The sequence below is a fragment of the Chlamydotis macqueenii genome, chromosome 14 (assembly GCF_036417535.1).
Source record: "Chlamydotis macqueenii isolate bChlMac1 chromosome 14, bChlMac1.mat, whole genome shotgun sequence".
Taxonomy (NCBI): domain Eukaryota; kingdom Metazoa; phylum Chordata; class Aves; order Otidiformes; family Otididae; genus Chlamydotis; species Chlamydotis macqueenii.
The window spans coordinates 15,140,727-15,162,212 of record NC_141569.1 but is presented as its reverse complement, the minus strand read 5'-3'; the positions used below and the strand labels follow the sequence as shown (position 1 = coordinate 15,162,212).

General features: G+C 40.5%; 1 protein-coding gene and 1 long non-coding RNA gene across 3 annotated transcripts; one reads left to right on the top strand and one right to left on the bottom strand.

Annotated features, from left to right (window-relative positions):
- Positions 1-4,618: 4,618 nt before the first annotated feature.
- LOC147598997 (uncharacterized) lies at positions 4,619-7,999 on the bottom strand. The gene is made up of 2 exons (XR_015260116.1): positions 7,679-7,999; positions 4,619-4,919 (listed from the first exon to the last, which is right to left on the bottom strand). It is a non-coding gene; the product is annotated as an uncharacterized LOC147598997 (long non-coding RNA).
- On the top strand, positions 4,892-21,139 carry RUFY1 (RUN and FYVE domain containing 1). Of its 2 annotated transcripts, none has more exons than XM_086758901.1 (18): positions 4,892-5,159; positions 8,469-8,642; positions 8,990-9,107; positions 9,684-9,785; positions 10,101-10,224; positions 11,383-11,441; positions 12,154-12,219; positions 12,539-12,608; positions 13,535-13,636; positions 14,054-14,170; positions 14,838-15,005; positions 16,571-16,668; positions 17,143-17,262; positions 18,019-18,148; positions 18,783-18,877; positions 19,332-19,380; positions 19,570-19,647; positions 20,412-21,139. In XM_086758901.1, exons 1-18 carry the CDS (start codon positions 4,892-4,894, stop codon positions 20,553-20,555), a joined length of 2,082 nt encoding a protein of 693 aa, XP_086615027.1. In that variant the 3' UTR covers positions 20,556-21,139. The 2 variants fall into 2 exon arrangements, with proteins under 2 accessions (XP_086615027.1, XP_086615028.1); XM_086758902.1 differs by having other exon boundaries at positions 4,973-5,110.
- The last annotated feature ends 347 nt before the right edge of the window (positions 21,140-21,486 follow it).

Here is a 21,486-nt window from a genome sequence, read left to right as displayed (position 1 = left end):
TCTTGTGTGTGTTAGTTGAAAATTGCATTAAGTAGCAAAAATGTCAGCACATTTCAAAGATACTGCATTCATATCTTACTAGGATTCAGCCTGTAATCACATTTATAATTCCTTTCACCCTACACCCCTCAGTCCAGTCAATTTAGACCGCTTTCATAAAAACCTTTGAAATTACACTTGATCCAAAATTGTCTGCACACAAGAGCAGAAAAAAAGCCAAGCCAGTAAAAGCCAAGGAAAAAAAAAAAAAAACAGATAAGCCATGAAAAATGTAACCCAAAACCACACAGGCCATGAAATCTGTAACTGACACTATTCAGACAGGTGTGCTGATTTCTGATTCGGTCTGTAGACTAGACCAAACTGCACCACTCATCCAAAATTCCCGGCTCTTGTAAAGTGCTTGGACCGCTATGTAACAATTTTTAACAGACAAAAAATCTTTTGTAAAATACTAATAATTTCATAGTCCCACAGGAAACTCTAGAACTGGTAAATTACTCTTCATTAACAGCTAGGATGACTATGATTAGAGAATATTTCTGGACACATATTCAACACTCTCAAGTTGATCCTCCTATAAAAGCTGGCCAAGCAACTACTTTCTTTTCCCCAAATGGTCTCTATTAGCACAGCTTATATCACAGAGCCCTGCAACTTCAGGAGTTGTTCAGGTAAGCATCTTAGTCTGTTTCCTTTCCAATTTTAAAAACTTTGTTTCAAGAAAGTAAAGCTTTTAAAGAAGTAATGTTGTGCTGTTGCTCAGTTCTGTTCCCAACAGCAGACCACTTAAAGATTGTCTCTAAAGTCCACGTGGTCTTTTAAGGCTGGCACAAAAATCTGGCATTTACAGCACCCGCCGGGAAGGTGACACCTCGGTTTTTCCCAGGTAGCTTCACAACGTATTTGCCCTCGGTGTGTCCTTGCTGTTAGATGCTGCTCTGTGAATAATGTAGTGCCGTAGTGTCACCTACTGGGAAGTTCTGCTTGCTGCCTCTCTTTTTACAGTACCAACAAATAACGTGTTAAATAACAAAAATGAAAATCAGTGTGTTGTTTTTAACTGCTTTCTGATATTCCACATTCCAGTCCACCATACTCCTATTAAAAGCTTTTTTTTTTTCCTGAAAAAGCAGACAGAGTAGAACAAAACATATACTACACTTTTCCTCAGACTGTCATTATATACATATATGGCGAGTATTTGTTCTTACCTGGCTGATTTAAATACGTACTGAGTTCTGTTGCCGTTCTTTTGATTCCAAGCCAGTATCTTAATGCAAGTTTCTCTTCAATATTCTACTTTATCTTTTGCTTTATTTACTACAATGACACACATTTCCATTTCCTCTCAGGGACTCTAAGACCTTTGAAATGAGTTTCAAAGAGCTGGTTCTTTCAGTGGTGATGAGGATTTTTTTTTTCCAAGTTAGAAGTGATTGGAAAGGATGTTAGCTAATTAGCTGCACTAAAAATAGAACAAAAGCTAAAACCTAAAACTGTTGTCTCTAATAACTTAGTCACTATTATAATGGGGGAATTTGTTCATTGCTGTGGAATTTTTTGAGGGGTTGTTTTTGGTTTATGGGTTGGGGGTTTTTTATGACTTCCTAAAAGAAGCATTATCATTTTCTAACACTGTTTTTCCTCAGCTGGCATTCACTTACTCCAGTGCACAAGGGGAAGAATGATTTGGTGGTTTGAGGAATGGGGAGACAGGGAATAGTACAACACAAGCAAGGAACTTTTTATTGGTATCTGATGCTGCTGGAAGATCACTTGAAGATGACTTTTGACAGTTGAACTACATACAAGTGCAGCATATTGCCATCATGCTAGCACAAAATGATTGCTCAGAACTTGGTGGATCCAGGTCTACTCAGCAACCACTGAATTTTTCTCACTAAATACTTGTATTGCTCTGTGAATTTTCTATAACATGCTGTTAAACACACTACATACTAGGGTGGGGTTTTAATGTTATTCCAACAACAGCTACACTTAGTATCTATTACTACCAGCCTTTTAAAGGTCAAAAACTTGAGTAGTTCATTTGTAACACAATCTATGTTTTGCTGATTGAAGATGTTATAGGAATATAAGGTATAACTGACAGCTAATCATGAAAGTTCACCCTTTAGAATACAGTGGTATTTTTGCTGATTTTAAATATTTGAAGTGTGTGATTCACTTGAAATGTTAAGTGGCAAAGATGTTTCTTAAAGCATTACCCCAAAAAGCAGTAAATCTGAGATGAAGATGAATTACCCAAATAAACTGTCTTGCTAAGTATCATTGCATGAAAATTAATATTCCTATCAGTATAACTGAATGCAAATAATATACTTTTTCCTGTTATAAAATTAACTAGCTTCCATTTTGGCTAGCCAGGCTTTTGTCTTAAATGTACAGTTTCCTGACTAAAATAGGAATCCTTCAGGAATAATCTTTTCCTATACTTTGAATACACCATTATTTAAATATTTTAAATGTGACTTTTTTTTTTTTTAACCCCTCTCTTAAGAAGACAAAGGGAGCATGGTAAAACCAAACAAGGCTGTGCAGGACCTGCATGAAAAAGGAAATGAATTCCACTTAGCTTAGACAGCTTCATAATGATAGCTTTTCTTTAGAAGCATCTTATTGATGCTAGGAAAATCAAAAAGTAGTAAGTGGGTCACTTAGTTCCCTGACTTACTTTTCAGTGAGCCCTAATGATTTTAAGTCTCAAAAATTATATTTTTGTGATTACACAGAATTGACACTTACGTACTCTGGCAGATCTAGAAAACCCACATAATGGGCTTTCAAAAGAAGAAAACACTGTTCATTTTTCATGAGTAGCAAGAGCTGGACTAGTGGCCTGTAAAGAGACTACAGTGGTGAATATCATCATCTGCAGAAGACAGAAATAAAAATAAGCCCACTCTCAAATCTAAAAGTGAATAGTGTTATTCATGCATAGTTCCCCTCCTTGATAAATCTGTGAATCAAAACCAAAGTAACACCACTTTTTTTTTTCCCCCACCTTTTTTCAAATGTGCTTAAAGTTCTATCCTATATAAACTACATCCTCCTTGGTTGCCCCAAATGAGTCCTTAGGAAACTGTATTTTGTAAACAAAACAAACCTCTTTAACTTAGAGCTCACTTACAATGTTACAAGACTTCTTGCTTGCTTTAAAATAAGAAGTGCGAGGAAAGAGGACATTTAATGCAGGCAGTGGATGACTTCCTAACATTTAAGTCATTTTGACCAAATAGCAATAAGTGAAGCACAATTAAATCATATGGCTGTGCAGCAAAAAAAAAAAAAAACTAGCTGATTTCTTATGATGAGTATAAAGCTTCCTATTCGATCTCAGCAGACACCTGAAATAAAATGATCAAATGTTTAATAGTAAGATAAGAAACAATTATCACAGACTGTGTGGTAGTTTCACTTAATATTTTTACAAAGTAGCTGATCATAAGGCTGTAAGGGGGAGTCCAATGCGTCACTACCTTGTGGGAGCAACACACTGAGAGGTAAACAAGAGTCTTGGTTTGCTCTTATTTCCTCAGTCACAAAACTTTTATGCTCTGTTCTTCAGATGTATTGAAAAGAAATAGTCTTCCAATGGTTAGAATTCTGCTCTGCTTCTCTAGCCAATATTGCCCTAACTGTAATATTGGGTGGATAATAAAGGCAGAAAATCAATGTAAAGTCTTATTTAAGTCAAACAGATTACACTTACACAGTCAAGTGCAAGACAGCAACCTACAAAGCTGTTAGATACTACGCCCTTATAAACACAGCCAAATACCGCTGGAGTCCACAAGGTGGAGTAAAACTTAGCTCTATAACCTTTCAGCAAAAGTAGCTTAAAACCTATTTGTAGCTTAAAGCTCATATGAATCACGGGTGAGTAAAGAGGCTGCTGATCTCTGAATTCTCAACAACTTCCCTGTGCTTTGTGGAACAAAACTTGTTAAATTTTCAGTCTGATAAGCCAGGAGGACAGAATCAATCTTAAAGTAGCTTATAGTAGGAGAACAAGTAAGATATAGACCTGAATATTTATTTTGCTGCAAGACTAGTGAAATTGATCTTCAACTCTCCTGTTCCCTCCTCTTTCTCACATTTCTTAACAAACAAACAAACAAAAAAGTTCTGTAGCAAAAAAAAAAGCTAACACACAGCATCTACTATCTCATGGCTAAATGAGTGATGTATCTCAAGCACTTACAGTTCCTGGATGGAAAAACGGATAATAAGCGATGCATCAGTAGGCTACCTCAATATTTGAGACCAAAGTAAGACCAAATTTTCATGCCAGGGTAAATTCGGTTCCCCTTCCTGATAGATCTTTTCTACCAAATACGGGCCGAATACACTAACGAAGTAGCTTTACCGACTGCAGTTGTTTTTTGATGTCAGTGATGCAAGCAAGCACTTTTCACAACAGGAACCTGGCATACCAATCCACCATTTTAGTCAAGGTACAATGACTTGGATTATAGGCAGAATAACAAAGATCTCTATAAGTTGTCACAACTTAACTGCATAAATCTGGGATGGCAAAAGACGCTATAAATTTTCTAATTGAAAATGATGTTTGGGAACACAGATAGCAATAAAAACTTGTAAAGTGTATTTTTGTTACTTTCACAACTTGTTTAAAAGTAAACTCTTTATTTGTCTTCCATCTCCCGGGTCTTTAAGTCAAAATATCAAGCAAACTGCTCAGTTCTGGAAAGGCTTGTCTTACAGTCCTGCTCATGCACGAAGCTGCTTTTTAATCTTCACTTGGCTCTTCCGTCCCGGCCTTCCAAGCTGCAGACGGGAGGCGGGCAGGGCGTGGGGCTGCCGGCTCGATTGCTCATGACTAGCGTCATATGACACGGTAAAGATGGCTGAAGGGGAGAGCCGCACCGCATCTGCCGCGGAAATAAAAGAAGACTTTGAGATTATTGACCAAAACCAGATTCCTAATACGACTGAGTTGAAAAACGAGGAAAAAGAGAAAAGGGACGAAGCGAGGTGGTCTGTTCCGATCTTGTCGCTGGCCAAGAAAGCCTCGGAAAACTTAGCGCAGAGCTACGGCAACGCTCTGAAGTCTGCATCTTTGGTAGGATTCATATCCAAACCAGTCAGCAATGACAGCACAGCAAAAACAAGTATGGTTATGCTTATTTAGTAAACTTGCTTTTATGGTGCGCAAATAAGTTTGCTCCCGTAAGTGCTGCTGATTAGTGTCAGTGATGCATGATTATGGCTTTGAATTTATTTTTAAAAACCTGATGCTGCAGTTTTTTATTTAGGCAAAATTATAAAAACAACACAGATGTAGAACTTAACAAAATTTATTGTAATCAGAGGAATCCTGAACTTTTAATATATTTGGGAAAATTGACTTTAGTTTAATGCAGTAAGCTTTTATTTGGATCCTTTTCTCCCTTAAAGTTCACCTCAGCAGCAGCGATCTCGTCAATTTGTCATCATTCCTAGGTGTGCTGCTTCAGACATGGAATCCTACAGTGCCTCTCGTATAGCATTCATGTCAGAAAGTGGACAAGTGAACTAGAATATAGGTTTTATTTTTTTTTTTAACTATGCTTAAAATGCCTTCTATTTAACCACAGCTTGCTTTATTAAGCATCTGTATTCACATATTTATGGAGCAGGTCTGAGGACTGAACTAAAAGGGCTTTAGTTGAATTCATATGGAAATTAAGTCTCAGTGATATTCATAACATGGAAACAAACTGTTCAGATGTAGTAGTAATTGGGCCTGGAGTCTCGTACTCCAGCTTCTCACACTAGCACTTAATGGTTTTGGAGCAATGGAGCTCAGTTTTGCTAACTGCTGCTGACTTTTTTGTTTTTAATGATATTAAGTATTCAAGCTGGAGTTCTGCGGGAATTAATTGTGACGGCATGGTGAAATAAGTTACTGCTGATGGACTTTTTTGTGAAAATTCCTCAATATTGCATTGTCAGAGTTGAAGATTAATTCTGTCCTGAAAAAAAAATAGATGCTTGTGTTTCCCTCCATCTCTAAGTCTCCCACCAAATTTCTCACAGATTTGTTTCCTGAATGCCCGTCTTGAGCATGTGGGATCCAGCCTGACAAAGGGCTGAATATCCCATTTGCTTCAGTTGCATGCGGAATCATGTTGTCAGTAGATGTAATTCAAAACAATGTACAGCATTTGGCCAGGGGTGAGGAATAAAATGTTCTCTTGCCTGAAATGGAGGTCCTGCACTTAATGAAACTTCTACCATAATCTTTTGGCTTCTTATCTGTAAAGTAAGGGAATATAATACTACCTCCCCAAATTGTTCAAAGTATTTGGGTAATATGTTGATGAGTTTTATGGAAAATTCCATAAGAAAAATCTGCTCATAACTTAAATGTTAGGCACTAAATAGTGCCTAAATATAGGCACTAAATCGCCTATTCATTATTATGTTTGTCCAAGAACTATAAGTTCTATTTTTAAGAAATGAGCTGAGAACACTAGTGGAAAACTAGCAACTGTTCTGAGAGATTTTGTAACCTCTACCTGCTACTTCACCTGATCACAGGTGAACTGTGCTGCACACTATGCAGTCAGCTGGACTTACAGAAAGGCACATCATAAAACCAGTGTGTGACATAGTTTCTTCAATGTCCTGCCCTGTAGACGAGGCCAGGAGGTACATATCTAAGGCATACAAATCGAGAAAGACTTGCAGTCTAAAGACCAAGAGATGGAAAACTGTTAGCTTTTTGTGCTTTGGTGTTTTCAGACTTCAAAGTGTGCTGAATAATTACAGTAAACAAGGCATGAGGCTTCAAAAAGATGTTAAAACAAATCTATTTAATTGAATGAGATATGAGACTGTGTGACCACATTCTTAAAAGATTGCAGCATGATGTCTGATCTTTTGCACTTGGGTAACCTGATTCCTTATCTTTGAGGCTTGGCTTTGGTAATGCCTCTAAAACCGGTCTGTTTTGCGTGTACTAACTTGTAGTTTTGCAAAAGATGTAGTTGACTGTAAATTTGCAACAGTCTAAAAAGTGTTGTTCAAGTAATTTAACTTAACACAAATGCTTACTAATACACTATTTAAATTTGTGTTCATAGAAAACATTTCATTCACAGTATTATTTTTTCTTGTAGATAATACCGTAGGTGTTCCTTGAAGGACTTACACCAAAATATTCCTGATAAAGTAAAACTTCAAATTCATTAAACTGTCAAAATAAATTGGCGTGACTAGTGAAACACCCCAATACTCAAAGAAAGTCACTGATTTTCTGCTTCTGCCATCAGTTTTTCTGTTCCTGATGTGTAACCTAACAATATTTACATAGAAATTCAAAATGTTACAGCCCTTTTAATCTTCAGCCTCACCTGAAGACATTATGCAATTTTGAGGCACCCACGACATTGACTATAGTCATTGACACCATAGGCTATTGAGAAGACAAGACTTTGTGTGCCTTTGTGATTAAGATCAATTTGATTAGAATGACTCTCTGTTTTCACTCTTCTGATATAGGAGGAGTTTTGCTCAGTTTTAATCCTAAATTAACATTATATGCACAAAAAGGAAGATTTAATGAAAATTAGTACCAAAAGGGACCTTTGCATGGTGTTAGGAAGAGTGTTAACAATATTACATGTGACTGACACAGGGGCTCTACCTGTGAAACTTGTTCTTCTGCAAGGGAGTATGACCATATTTGCTCCACAGGTGACAGCAGAATTTTCCTAATGCAACAGCGTTGGCTCAAAGAGATCATTTAGATGACCACAGGTCTGCGGTTGGCAGCCTCTGTCAGGACCCGCTATTGACTGGAAAGAAAGCGGTAGCCGGCAGCCTGGTTTTTGTCTCGCCCTCCTTGGGGTTTACAGGAGGAGGGCCGGGCCTGGCCCGCCGTGGCGGGGAGGAGCAGCAGCGCCTGCCCCTCAGGAGAGAGGCGCTGGCGGCACCACGCAGCTCAAACTCTTTCTAAAATGGCGCCTGGCGCGCGGCGCGGCCCGCCCTCGCCACGCGCGGTCTCGCGAGACCTGCCGGGGGTGGCGGTGCGTGCGCTGTTGCCCTGGTAACGCGGGAGGGGAGGGGGCCACGCTCCGGCGGCCGGCCAGGTAGGGACCCCCGCCCCCCCCCCCCCCACACACACACCCGGTGAGGCCGTTGAGGCGGCGCTGGGCCCGGGGCGGGGGCGGGGGCGGGCGGCGGCGGGGAGCGGCAGGGCCGGGTCAGCGGCCCTGGCCCCGCTCCCCCCGGTGCCAGCTCTCGATCGGCGGGTGGGGGGATTCACCCGGGCCGTGTCCTACACCCAGCTCTTCTCAAGCCGTTCTCCTCGGCAAGATGGAGACCAGGACGGGGAGGCCCCGCTCTTGTCAGCGCGGTGAGGGGTCCGGAGGAGCGCGTTTCTAAAAACAGCTTTTCTTTCTCCACCTGTGCCCCCCCCCCACCCACCCACCCAGGTGTGCGATACCACGCCATGGAGGAGCGCGCCAACCTCATGAACATGATGAAGCTCAGTATCAAAATCCTCATCCAGTCGGCCCTCAGCCTGGGCCGGACCCTGGACTCCGACTTCCCGCCCCTGCAGCAGTTCTTCGTGGTGCTGGAGCACTGCCTCAAGCACGGGCTGAAAGGTGGGAACCCGCTCCCCCGCGCCGGGTCCGGCTGCCAGGCTGAGGGGAGGCAGATAAATAAGTCTGTGTCCTGTCTCGCTGGGTCTCCAGTTTGAGTTCAGCATGACGTTAACATTAATCGCGTACACCGTGTGATGCTAATCAGTGTTACAGATATAACTATGTCGTTACCTTCTGATGTACACTCTATTTTGTTCTTCCTAAACTGTCAAGGTATTTTTAATGCCCCATTTCCATTGACATATTAGGAGCTGGTAAGACAAAGTAAAACATAGGCTAAAATTTGTAATTCTGGAAGTGGAAGCCTGTCACTTTTTCTCACAAACTTCTCTGTACGCTCACTTTAGTGAAGAAGACTTTTATTGGACAGAACAAATCATTTTTTGGTCCTTTGGAGCTAGTGGAAAAACTTTGTCCTGAAGCATCAGATATAGCAACTAGTGTTAAAAATCTGCCAGAGCTGAAGTAAGTTGGTTGTTGGGGATGATGGTTTCATTTATGCTGCTGGGAAAATGAGTCCTTTGTGTAGTCTCTCTTTTTCCTTATTGAGATCTTGTTCCCAAAGAGTAAACGGGGTATGTAGGAGACATTGACTTCTCCAAGAGATAAAGAGGACATCTCAAAATACTCTGTGCTTCTGATTCAAACAATGCTGTCAGATTAAAAACATCATTTGGAAATTTGTATAAGCTTACTAAAAATAACTGTAGAGTATTCAGTATTTTCTTTTCTTTCCCTCACTTTTATGGCTTTGTCTAATTTTGTGTATGTGCTAGTTTTCATCTGGGTAATTCAGAACGATGGAAAGAGATTAGTTTTAATACTAGGATGCATCAATAGTTGGGTTCTGATGGTAGCTGAAAATATGTATGTCTTTCCAAGTTAGGAAGATTTTGCAATATGCTTTCTGTTCACTGAAGCAATGGGATTTACTCAAGTGCTTCTGTGTTCTGGAGAGAACACTTCGTAAAGGGAGAATTTTGAATTGTGTAAATCTGGTTAATAAACCTTTTTACCAAAACATGCAACTTTTCATTTTAGGACTGCTGTAGGAAGAGGAAGGGCTTGGCTTTATCTAGCCCTCATGCAAAAGAAATTGGCGGATTATCTCAAAGTACTCTTGGACCATAAGCATCTGTTAAGGTAACAGCACAGACGTGTAGACTGTATTCACTGAACCTCCCAGTGCTGTAGTAAGAGGTCGTTAATTTAGCAGTTTAACTTTAAGCTTTTTCTTGCAACCTGCAAGAGTAGCAAGTTGTTCATTGTTTTTGCAGTGAAGCTACAAAGGAACAAGTAGAGTATTTTCTGTGAGAGTTCTCCGTCTTCCACCTAGTGCTGTAAATTAGCAAAGGGAGAGCTTTACAAGGACTACATTACTGTTTGTATTATTTCAGTGATGGAAGCATCGTTTTAATTGTTACGATGTGCAGTGATGCCTTGTAATATTTCTTCTAGTGAATTTTATGAACCTGATGCATTGATGATGGAGGAGGAAGGAGCAGTCATTGTGGGCCTGCTAGTTGGACTGAACGTTATTGATGCAAACCTTTGCTTGAAAGGAGAAGACTTGGACTCCCAGGTGAAGATTAAAGCTTAAATAAGATCAGTCTATATATTATTCCAGTAGAATTAAGCATACTAAGTACCATAAATACTTTACTGAGATGGGTCCAGAATTCTTAAATGTGGTATGCAGCTGGGGTTTGCCATTGTTTTCATAGGCAGGCATTTGAATGTCTTATGATAAATCAAAATTAGGATGAACTAAACTAATTACAAGAGACCTTGTAAAGATAAATCTGCGAGGGACTTACGGAAGCTTTTATTCTGGGGGGGCATGATGACTTCCCTTTGGCTTTGGTGTGTGTGGGACGGTGATGTCACATACCTCTGCTGCTTTAATGAAACAGCCCAGGAGTATAAGGAATGTTTTGAGGTATTTGTGGTCCAAACAAATAAATGCCTTACATGAATCTGTGCTTAACTTACCGTGAGTATCTTCTAATTTGAGACCATGTCCTCTTTCAGCTGATCTATTTTACTTTTGAATTAGGTAAACTTTGACAAAATGGGTCAATAGCATTGCAGAAGTCTAGCTGTCTTTCTAAGCCGTAAATTAAAAATAGAGGTTGTCTAATTTTATTTTTATTAACCTTTTTGTTCTTTAAAAGATAATGTTGCAGAAAATAATGTTGACATTGTCCTGTCTGTTCTACAAATTATTAGCATGGTTAACTATTAATGTCTTTATAAGATCTCAAAGAATTGCCTAAATGTCATATCTCCATAAGATACTGTGTTTGTTTTTAGAAAGTATGATTTAAATTCTTTCTTCTTTTGTTCTTGGTTTGGATTTGGTTGGTTTTTTTTTTTTGGTTGGGGGGAGGGTAGGCAGGCCAGGAATACCATGTGTGGAACCTTGTTGTGTTTCCCACATTGAATCAAAAAAAAAAGTACACAAGTATCCATCTCTTTAAGTAGCAGTTTGTGGAAGTGCTTTCAAAACTAATAACTGCTACAAAGTGAGCACACTGAATATGGTTATTATCATTACGTTGATGCTTTTAGAACAAACACTAGCTTGTACTTTTGCTTCAGCTGGGAAGAATATAGGTATTATCTGTCTTTCTAAACTTAAATTTCAGATATTTGCCTTTTTCCAAATATGAAGTAATGCCTGCTGCTACGCATAATTGCACTGTGAAAGCGTGTTAATGTCTTTAAATGTATCTTTCAGGTTGGAGTGATTGATTTTTCCTTGTACCTTAAGGAAACACAGGACAGTGATGGCAAACAGTATGTATGACAAATTAGTGATTCTGAATTGTTGCTTTTTTGTAGAACAAACCTGTCAGTCTGTGGGAGCATGTGAGTGCTAGAGATCTTGAACTCTTTTAATCATCCAAAAAAACGGAATCCAAAATAGAATAGTACTAACTTTCAAGGTTGAGCCCATGGTAGTTTTAACAACAGTACAGAGTGGAGAGTTTGTGTCTTGAGCTGGGACCAAATTAAAAGCACCCAAAATTCCAGATTACGTTTTTATCAAGTTTCAGGAGACGTGATCTGCCAGGTCACACGCTACTAAATCACTACTTTGTTTTCAAGCACTGTTTCAGAAATGCTCTCAATTAAGTAGCTGTCTTTGTAGGAGAGATCAGTTATGGAGGAAAAAAGTACTTTTAGGTGAAATGTTAGGTGAATTAGAAACTGCAACTGTTAGCATCAGTGTTTTTGGAAGACCTGTAGTGAATGGAGGGGACTTCATACCTTGTGTGCTTCCTGCACTTCAGAGCACTTTACTGTTTAGCTGCTGAGGAGAAGCAGCTGGAGAGCTGTTTCACCTCCCTAATGCTTCAGGTCTAGCTCAGGCACAACTATTTTTGTAAGAAAAAGAGACAAGGTTTCAACTCAGTTTGCAAGTCTGTGCTGAAAACTGTAGTCCAAACTAACGCTTTAGAATGACGGAGTTTCTTCTCAGCTAATAAATTCTCACTTTTATGACTAGAGATGGAGGGATTACGGCTGTCCTTGACCAGAAGCATTATGTGGAAGAACTTAACCGACATCTAAGGTGGGATTTTCATCTATCCTAATGTACAAACACTTGTCCTGTTTAGCTTTTCCAGTATGACTTTGAATATCTCTGCTGTCAGTCTTGTAGATTTTTGTCTGATATTGAAATGCCATTTTTTATTATTCCCCAAAAGGGGAAAATGCATGGTCCTCTCAGTGCTTAACAGGGATGATTGTCCTTCCTCGGAGTTTTTGCCAGCTCACCAGAGTATTTAATTGTTAACAAGTGCAAGATGGTAAAAGTATGGTTGAGGATAGGAATAAATGTTGAACATTGGCGCTTCTTTTATTGTCTGCATGTCTTTTTCTTGCTGCAGTTGCACAGTTGCGGATCTTCAGAACAAAATAGACTGTTTAGAAAAGACTAATTCAAAACTCCAGGAAGAGGTTTGTGTCTGGTCTGTTAAATATTTCTCGTAGCCATAAGAATACACCTTAGACCTTATATTTGAGTGGATACTAGTGAAGTATGGGGAACTGGTAGGACTGATGTGAGTCGGCACCTGGGGAAAGCTCTGTGGGAAGCTTCTACATTATATTAATTGTTAAAATGCTTTTGTGTGCCTATTTGTTAGACGAGTTTCCTTAATTAAAGTTTTTTATCTTACAATGCTGTCTCCACCTGAAAGTACTCATAGCACTGTGATGAACATAATTTGTCCCTCTTTCTTCTGCACATACATGTGTGCGTGTTTGTCATGTGAGTTAAGCAGAACTCAGAAAAAGAAGGAAAAGAATCACGCTTCAGTTAGGAAATCTTTCCTCACTGGGAACTGAAATGGAATCCAGCAGCATGCAGGATAATGGTTGTTTTGGGGTTCTGTTATGATGTTTTACTGTTTATATATATTATTATATATATGTGTTCAGAGTGTATTTGTGTAGTCCAATTTCCAATACTTTTTGTGATATCTCTGCTTGAAAATGCCGTAAGTTCCACCAGTGTATGTCAGCCCTGACTTGCTGTATGACTTCTGGTTCATACCAGAATGAATACCACAAATCACAGATCTCTGGTGGATTTTAGCCTTTTGAAGTAGGATGCATTTCCTTGCACAGTTAATATTTAAAAATAATTGCTGGGAGTGTGAAGCAGAAGTCAAGTGAACAAATGTTGGTGGGCTGTTTAATTTTGGCTGTACAGTGAGTGTGGCTGCAAGAGGGTCAGGCAGTTTCTAGGGGGGAATGAAAGGGCCGAAAGGGGAAGTGAGCAGCACACCTGCTACAAAAGCTGAGCTACTAACTTTAGAATTCCTCCAGATGTTGCATGCTTGTACAGTGATTAAATATAGATATGTTCTCTTTGTAAACAGCTTGCAGCAGCAACTGACCGAATTGGATCACTTCAGGAAGAGCAGCAGCAGTTAAAACAACAAAATGAATTAATTCGTGAACGGAGTGAAAAAAGCGTGGAGGTGGGACACCTATTTAAACATGATGAGGATCCTTAAATAAGTGATCTCTTTTGATCAATTTTGATCAGCTGTTGCTAGTGCTCTCAAAAGCACTCTGAGCTGGAATGCTAAGGACAGTTTAGCATGCTACCGTGTAGATCACTGGTTTTGTGTATAGTATGCACAGGCGTTAGATTTTGCTGTTCTTTACTACGCACTTAAACATACACTAAACACATTAGAACACTTTTTTTATATTTTTACTTTATTCTTTGAAATTTTAGCTCATTAACGTTTGCCAGCTTGTTAACTGTAAAACAGAAGGATTTTACTTAAAGTAGCACATAGAAATACTGTGTTACACAGAAGAACTTAAGGCATACTTTAAATACATGGCTTTGTGATCTTATGTGCCCTTTTTGCTAATGTTTCCTGCAGGTAACAAAAGAAGATACCAAAGTAGAATTGGATACTTACAAGCAGTCACGCCAGGGTCTTGATGAAATGTACAGTGATGTTTGGAAGCAGTTGAAAGAAGAAAAAAAAATTAGGCTGGTAAGGAAACTTAACTGTAGGAAGTGAAATGAAAGAGACAGGATTCTGCCTACTTCAAGGCAGCGTTACAAATGTAAGGTGTATACTGTGCACTTTTTGCAGCTGTTCAGAATTCATAAAGGAATTGCAAGCAAGATGCTGGACATTGATCAACGGGAAACTGGGGCTTTTGGAGTGCTGAAAGTAAAAGATCTTTCCCTGTTTAAGAACCTGCCAACATTATTATAGCAGAGACTTAAGATCAAAACACAAAAAGAGGCAACTGTCTTTATGGAGGAAAATGCAGTATATGCACAACAGTCACTTACACTGTGAACTGCTAATTAGTGACTGATTGTTGTCCAGGCTTGCTGAAGCCCATGGCTCCAAGTCAGCCCAACTCCAGCTGCCAGGAAAAATGCTTTATTTGACAGGCCACCAAGTTACACACTGAGCTCTACACTTGCCAGCAGATCTGCACCCTTGCCCTGATCCAGAGACCTGAAATAGTATTTTAGTCTTACTAACTTAATATATTATTTGAGACCTAGCTTTTCTGTAAAATCATAGTTCAGTATTATCTCAGAGTAATTCGTAGTTTGCGGGGGTGGGGGGGTAATACGGGTTTTGGAAATGCTTATCCCTGACATATGACTATATAGCCGTAACTAGGCAATCTCTTTGTAAGGAACTGGAGAAAGAGCTGGAGCTACAAATTGGAATGAAAACAGAAATGGAAATTGCCATGAAACTTCTGGAAAAAGATACTCACGAAAAGCAAGACACTTTGGTTGCTCTTCGCCAACAGTTAGAAGAAGTGAAGGCCATTAACTTGCAGATGTTTCACAAGTCTCAGGTACGTACATAGTGCGGAACAGAAAGGACAGCTGTAGTGCTGGTCTTTTATGCATTAATTATGCACTGGGGATGCAGAAGCCCTTATGTGCATCCGAAGTAATACTTAGATGCAACAGTTTTCTTAAGAATATCTATCTTAAAACTGTTTTAAATAAGATTTTAAAATTATGCTTCATTATTGATTGGGTGTGTTTGGAAAGGGAATTTCCTTGAGTATGCTGCGTAGTGTGCTGTAGGATTATCCAGCAAATGCTGAGACAAATGGAGAGCTCTTACAAGGGAGAAGGTGTTTGCAAGAGTCCTTTGTTCTAACTACTGAATGATTGGTCTTTAAAAAAATTACTGACTTCAGCCGAGAACTGTCTTGCTTCTCCTTCCCAGCTGTGTTGTCTTGCCTATCACCTGTACCACATTTAGCACTGTTTATCATGGAAACCAACAATAAGTCTCTAAACAGATAGAAACCATTGGTTATTTTTGTGTATCTCCTGTAGTCTGTGCTCAGATGGTCAGCTGAGTGCTATAGCCAGTGGAAAGGCAAGACGGGATTTGACGAGTGAGGAGTTCTGTGGTCAGACTGGCCTCTGGAGCTACCAAAAAGTTGTTGAATTGGTTTCAGTATTTTGTTATACCCCCTTTAGGATAAGACCTGGCTCTCCAGATGTCAGCTGGTTAGACATGTAAAATGAAAAACATTTTGCTTTCTGGACCTGTCTTCCTTCCTCAGTCTCTTCCTTACCCCAGCAGTTTTAAAAGTTTACTTTCTCCATCCTTTGTGTCTTACCTATTGTAGGGGCTTGGGGATGTTTTTGTGGTGGGTTTTTTTATTATTATTATTATTGTTTGAGTGGGTCGGGATGTTTTGTCTTGGTTTTTTTCAATTGGACAAAATATTTAGGTATTTCTACAAGGAAGTGATGGAGTAGTAGTGTTCACGCAGAACATACGGAGCTTGTCTCCATTAATGAAATAAGAGTTTAACTAGACTTCCCCTCCCATACCTGGTGCCAGAAATCCAGAGAGGATTTCTCTCAGTTTTTATGGACCATTTCCTGATGCCTGCTCAGGCTTTGTCCGGGCCTTTGCCTCCTTCACAGATACACAGAAACTCGCAAGGCAGTGGCCAGTGAAACCCCAGGGCTGAGGTATGGCTTTGTTTTCAAAGCAGTGTGTATTTTATACTTTTTTGGTTTCCTGGTTCAATGCTCACTGAATGCAGTTGCTACATTCAAATAATCAATATTTTTATTCTGTGAATTTAATTTGATAATGTCTCTCTTCAAGGTAATCTCTAAAAGACATTTTTTGGCCTGTAGCTGGTCTCATAGGTCAAAAACATAGTACAGTTAAGTTTTTTTTTCTGAGCTCTTAACAAAACAAGTTGAGGAGTGTCTGCTCTGGCGTTATCAGCATTGTGTTTGTACATTCCAGTGAGACCCAGGCATGGCCTGTAACAAGGCAAACATTCTTTACCTAGAGGCAGACTTTCATAAAGCGCTAACACTTTGTGCTTTAGGAAAACGAAATGTATTACCTGGAATATCTATTTACTTATTCCTGCAGAATGCAGAGTGTTCTTTACAACAGAAAACAGAAGCAATATCCTCTTTTGAAGGAAAAACAAATGAGATGATGTCCTCCATGAAACAAATGGAAGAGAGGTAATAATTACAAGCTCAAAAAGTTGGCACTGAACTCAGTAGAAAGTTTCCAACTGCAGCCTTTGTAGGCTAGTTTTCCGTACACCTCCTGTAGACTTTTGAGCATGTGTGCCAGCATGACGTTCTTTTTCCTTTCTCCTCCTTATCACCCGCTGTGCTTGCCTGTTCTCTTTTCCTAGGAAAACATGCCCATAGTGGACCCATTTTAAAACCAGAGCTCTTTTTCCATAGACAGGTTGTTTAAAAACATGTTGACTTTCGTTTAAGAACAGGTATGACTCGCTCTTGGTTTGGTTTTTTTTTTTTCAGAAACAGTTGCTTTCAAAAGTATCTTTTTTTTTTTTTCCTCTGCTAGCATTTTCAGTTCAAGATTTCCATAAAGATCTGTATGGTCAATCTAAAAAGACGAAATGAAAGGGTGTAGGTAAGGAGTATGTGAATTGACAACAAATGTATATGTTCCTTACTTTGTAGATTGCAGCACGCAGAAAAGGCAAGGCAGGCTGCAGAAGAAAGATGCAACAAGATGAAGCAAGAGCTTGCTGGCAGGCTTGACACTTGTCGGCAACAGATGTCCCAACTGGATAGCAAATGGTATTTAATTGATCAGGTTTTTTTTCCCTTCCCTTCTGCTGTTTCTTTAAGAAGTGCTTTCTACTCCTTTTGTGCTAAGGTCTAGAGGAGTAGGTTTGAGTTATATTGGGTTCAGCAGGTATTCACAGAAGTATGCGAGATCTAGGAAACCACAGCACTTCTGCATAGTGCACAGTTAGCATGAGAATTTTAAAGTTTTTTTTTCCAGAACATCCAATTTAGAGTGCAGAGTTCCAGAATTCTGGTGACTGACTAGCAAAGGAATTTTCAATTGCTTTTTTGCTAAATCAAGAGATAGTTGTGGTTATGCTTGTAGGATGAGCATGTAAGTGACTGTCATGCAAAAGATTGGGGTTTTTGGAGGGGCTTGGGGGCTGGGGAGCGTCCTGATGTTCTTAGAGAACGTTAATCCCCTAAAGATTTCTAATGCCTATAGAAAATGCTTCTTTCAGGGTACAGGGTCGTTTTCAAACATGGCTGTTTAAACACAGGTAGTCCAATATGTACTGTGCTTACAGGGATTGTTCTTTTTTCTTCTAGCCATTCACTGCTGCTTGTTTTCTGTGACCTGAAAATGCTCATATAGTTTTTGATGTCTGCTGCCATTACGTCCCTGTTCTTTCCTTTCCCAGAACACCAGTCTAGTTTTTGCCCTCCTATGGACAAGGTTTCTTCTTCTCATACTATTGCTATCCTTAAGTGTCATAGGATATTTTTCTGCTATAGGGTTTCTTAGAATGAATTATTTTTAAATAGCTCAACTCTGGAAAAGGAGTTAAAATCTGAAAAGGAACAAAGACAAACTTTGCAAAGAGAATTGCACCAAGAGAAGGATGCTACCACTCTGCTTAAAACAGAATTGCAACAAATGGAAGGACTGAAAAAGGTAAGCACAGTGTAAACGTGCCCTGTGTTTAGGGCTAAAGCTGACTTAGAACCAGCACAATGTTTGCATCTGTAGTAGAGTATTTCTTCTGTACCACTCTCCCCCTCTGAGAGGTTTTAAAAGCTTGGCTGACATAATGCAAATCTGCACATGAAACATGAAGAGAAGCAGCTTGGAGCAATATAGGGTTCAGGCGATGAAAACAGCTTAGCTAGAGGTGGCTGAGGGGCATTCAAAACAACTGAACGCGATTTACTTTTTAAATATGAACATTCTTGTTAACCTAAAGAGAGTTTGCTCCTGTGTGTCGAGCAATTCAGATTTTGAAGGCACAACTGTACACCGGTATCTGTCCACATGCTCATCTGCGGGCATAGGACTGCTGCATTCTAGCTGTGCTCAAGGATGTTTACAGCCTGAAAATCTTCCCCTCCTTTGGGTAAACATGGTTACATGATTTTGTTGTTTGTAGTTCACTCATGTGAAAAACCTAAAAATAAAGCCTTAGAGATAGGTAGCTTTGTAAAGGAGATCGTCCTTGCGAACTGCTTGGGTAGTTTGGATAGATTATCTGATCTAGGTTATAGGTCAGACTTGGCACACAAAAAACTTGATTTTGTGCTTGATTTTGTAGGAACTGAGAAAACTGCAAGATGAGAAGCAGCACTTAGAGAAAGTCTGTGAGGAGCAGGAGCAAGCTCTTCAAGAAATGGGGCTTCATCTCAGCCAGTAAGTTCTAGGACCAGAGCTCCTGTAAGTGACGTGACCTGGAGGATGGAGTCTCAAACTAATACAAATAATCTTAAAGTGCATCCAGTTATAGAAATAAACATGAGAATTGTAGGAGGCAATTACTATACATGGGAAACTAAACAGCCACGAAGTGAAAGTGAGGGAAGATCCTTCCGTGAGTAAGCTGGCTGAGATAGGAAACAATAGGGTAAATGCTTTGTTCTGACAGTGGAACCGTGCTTTTCCCATATTCTCCCGAATGTACAAGGGCAAAGGGGCAAACGCCAAGGTGGCAAAGCTTCCTGGTGATACCGAGTGGTTCAGAGTCGTAACAGGGAGCCAACCGAAGAATTAGGGCTTAGATTCAGTGGCTGGACAGAGGAATGGCAGGTAAAATTAACACAACTAAATGTAAAGTCATACAGAGGGAATAATTTTTTTTTTTTTCCAGATCGAAGTTGAAGATGGAAGATATTAAAGAAGTAAATAAAGCACTAAAGGTACTCTGCGTCTCATGGATATTTTGACTAAACGTATGCATTTCATGTAACACCTTCCCGTCTCACAACAGTTACCCTACTTTAAAAGACGGCTTTTGAAAAATACCAACAACGTTGGTGAACTGCCTTTGAATTTTATTTTATAAATTTATTTGTATCTACAGTGAGGTCTTCGTTCCAATTTTCTAGGGTCACACCTGGCTGAAGGATGATGAGGCAACACACTGCAAGCAATGTGAAAAGGAATTCTCTATCTCAAGAAGGAAGGTAGTGTTGTACAGTGCTGCTTTTTGGTTTGGTTTTTTTTTTGTTTCCCTTTTGTCAAAGAAAACAAAAAATGTGCTGTTGCCTAGTTTGCTAGGGAAGAGTGACACTGCTTCAATTCCAGATCTTGTTGGCATGATAACTACATACAGAAGTAATTTGGTATTTCCCTTCCTAAAAATAATGTTCTTCTGCTCGGGCCCTTCCCTTGGTAGCGAGCCATTACAGGCTGTGTTCTCTGGTGATGTGGTTCATCCCCCTTCCCCCTTGACCTGTGTGTGCTAAGGACTGGACGCTGACAGGCTGTGCGCAGTGCCTTTCAGTCGCAGGGGACTGCTGCTGGGGTCCGGCTTCGTGGTTTGGGACAGCTCGGTGCCAGGCTGGGCAGCGCTGGCACCAGCTTTCCTCTGTGCAGACCTGGGCCTGCGCGTGCTTCCCTGACCGCCCAGGCCTGGCTGCGTGGTGATCCGCACAGGGCGGGCCAGAGCTGCAAAATGGTGGCAGGGCGGCTCTGGAAGCCCCTGGCCGGGCCTGTTCCGCCTGTGAGCCGGGCCCAGCAGCTCCTGGTCGTGGGGAGAGGCCGGGCTCGGCAGGGCCCACAGGGCTTGGTGTTCCGTCCCCTGCGCAGGAGGGAGCGCTGCTGGGAGGGCTGGGCCTGTGGGGACGTGGAGGATGATGTCAGCAGATGCCAGAAGCTTTCATAAGGTCTGATTTATCTCCTCGTGATGCTCAATGTTTAGGCAGCTGTGCTTATTCTCTGTTTGTAGCATCACTGCAGAAACTGCGGGGACATCTTCTGCAACACGTGTTCCAGCAATGAGCTTGCGCTGCCGTCGTACCCCAAGCCCGTCCGCGTTTGCGATACTTGTCACACTTTACTCCTTCAGCGCTGTTCGTCCAACTCCTCCTAAGGCTTTCGTAGCCTTGACAGGACCACCCTAACATTGGAAAGTAGCCATTATTTTTTTAATTCTGAATTCCAGGCATCTTCTGTGTAGCAGACTGTCTGGTCTCTAATATTTTCCACTGCAAGACACAGCAGTGTAAAATGGTTTGTAGGGATTATGCAAGCTAATGTTTCTCCAACTGGAATAATTAAGAAAATTGTATCAACTGTAATTTCCCTTGAAGTTCTACTTGAGACTAAAATGCAAACTCACTTTTCTGATTTTTATAGAGATTTGTATTAAAATTTGTATATGGCATTTCTACGTTTATCTGATCCCTCTAGACGTCACTGTCTTTCTGCACATTAACGCCATATCTCCGCTGTAGGTGCTCCTTGTTTCACTGCTTGTGTACAGTTTTGTATTTGCTCTATGTGCAGAGGAGAAAAGCCAATTTCTGAATTGTCTATAGAAAGAGCTTTATGGTGAGTGTTGATGAATGTGCCTTCAGTTCACTGCAGTCAAAAACTACACCTTGTACTCGTTCTGAAAGTCGCTGTGACCACAGTACAGTAGTTACACAATAAAGCCTTTTGCAAAAACAGAAAGCAAGAGTGAAGTTGATTGTTAACAGCTGTCATGGAGCCCCAGAGAGAATGTTCCTGTACAGCTGGCATGCTGAGGGCTGAGGCTAGAGCCCCTAAAACGCATTTGGAGTTGTGCTCAGTGTTCTTCTGGAAGGTGCCAGATAAAGCCAATGGCTCTGCAGCTGTAACAGCTTAGAATCCCAGAATGGGTTGGGTGGGAAGGGACGTTTAACGCCCACCCAGCCCAACCCCCCTGCAAGGAGCAGGGGCATCTCCAACCAGATCAGGTTGCTCAGGGCCCCATCCAGCCTTGAATCTTTCTAGGGATGGGGCATCCACGGCGTCATTGGGCCACCTGTAAACACACC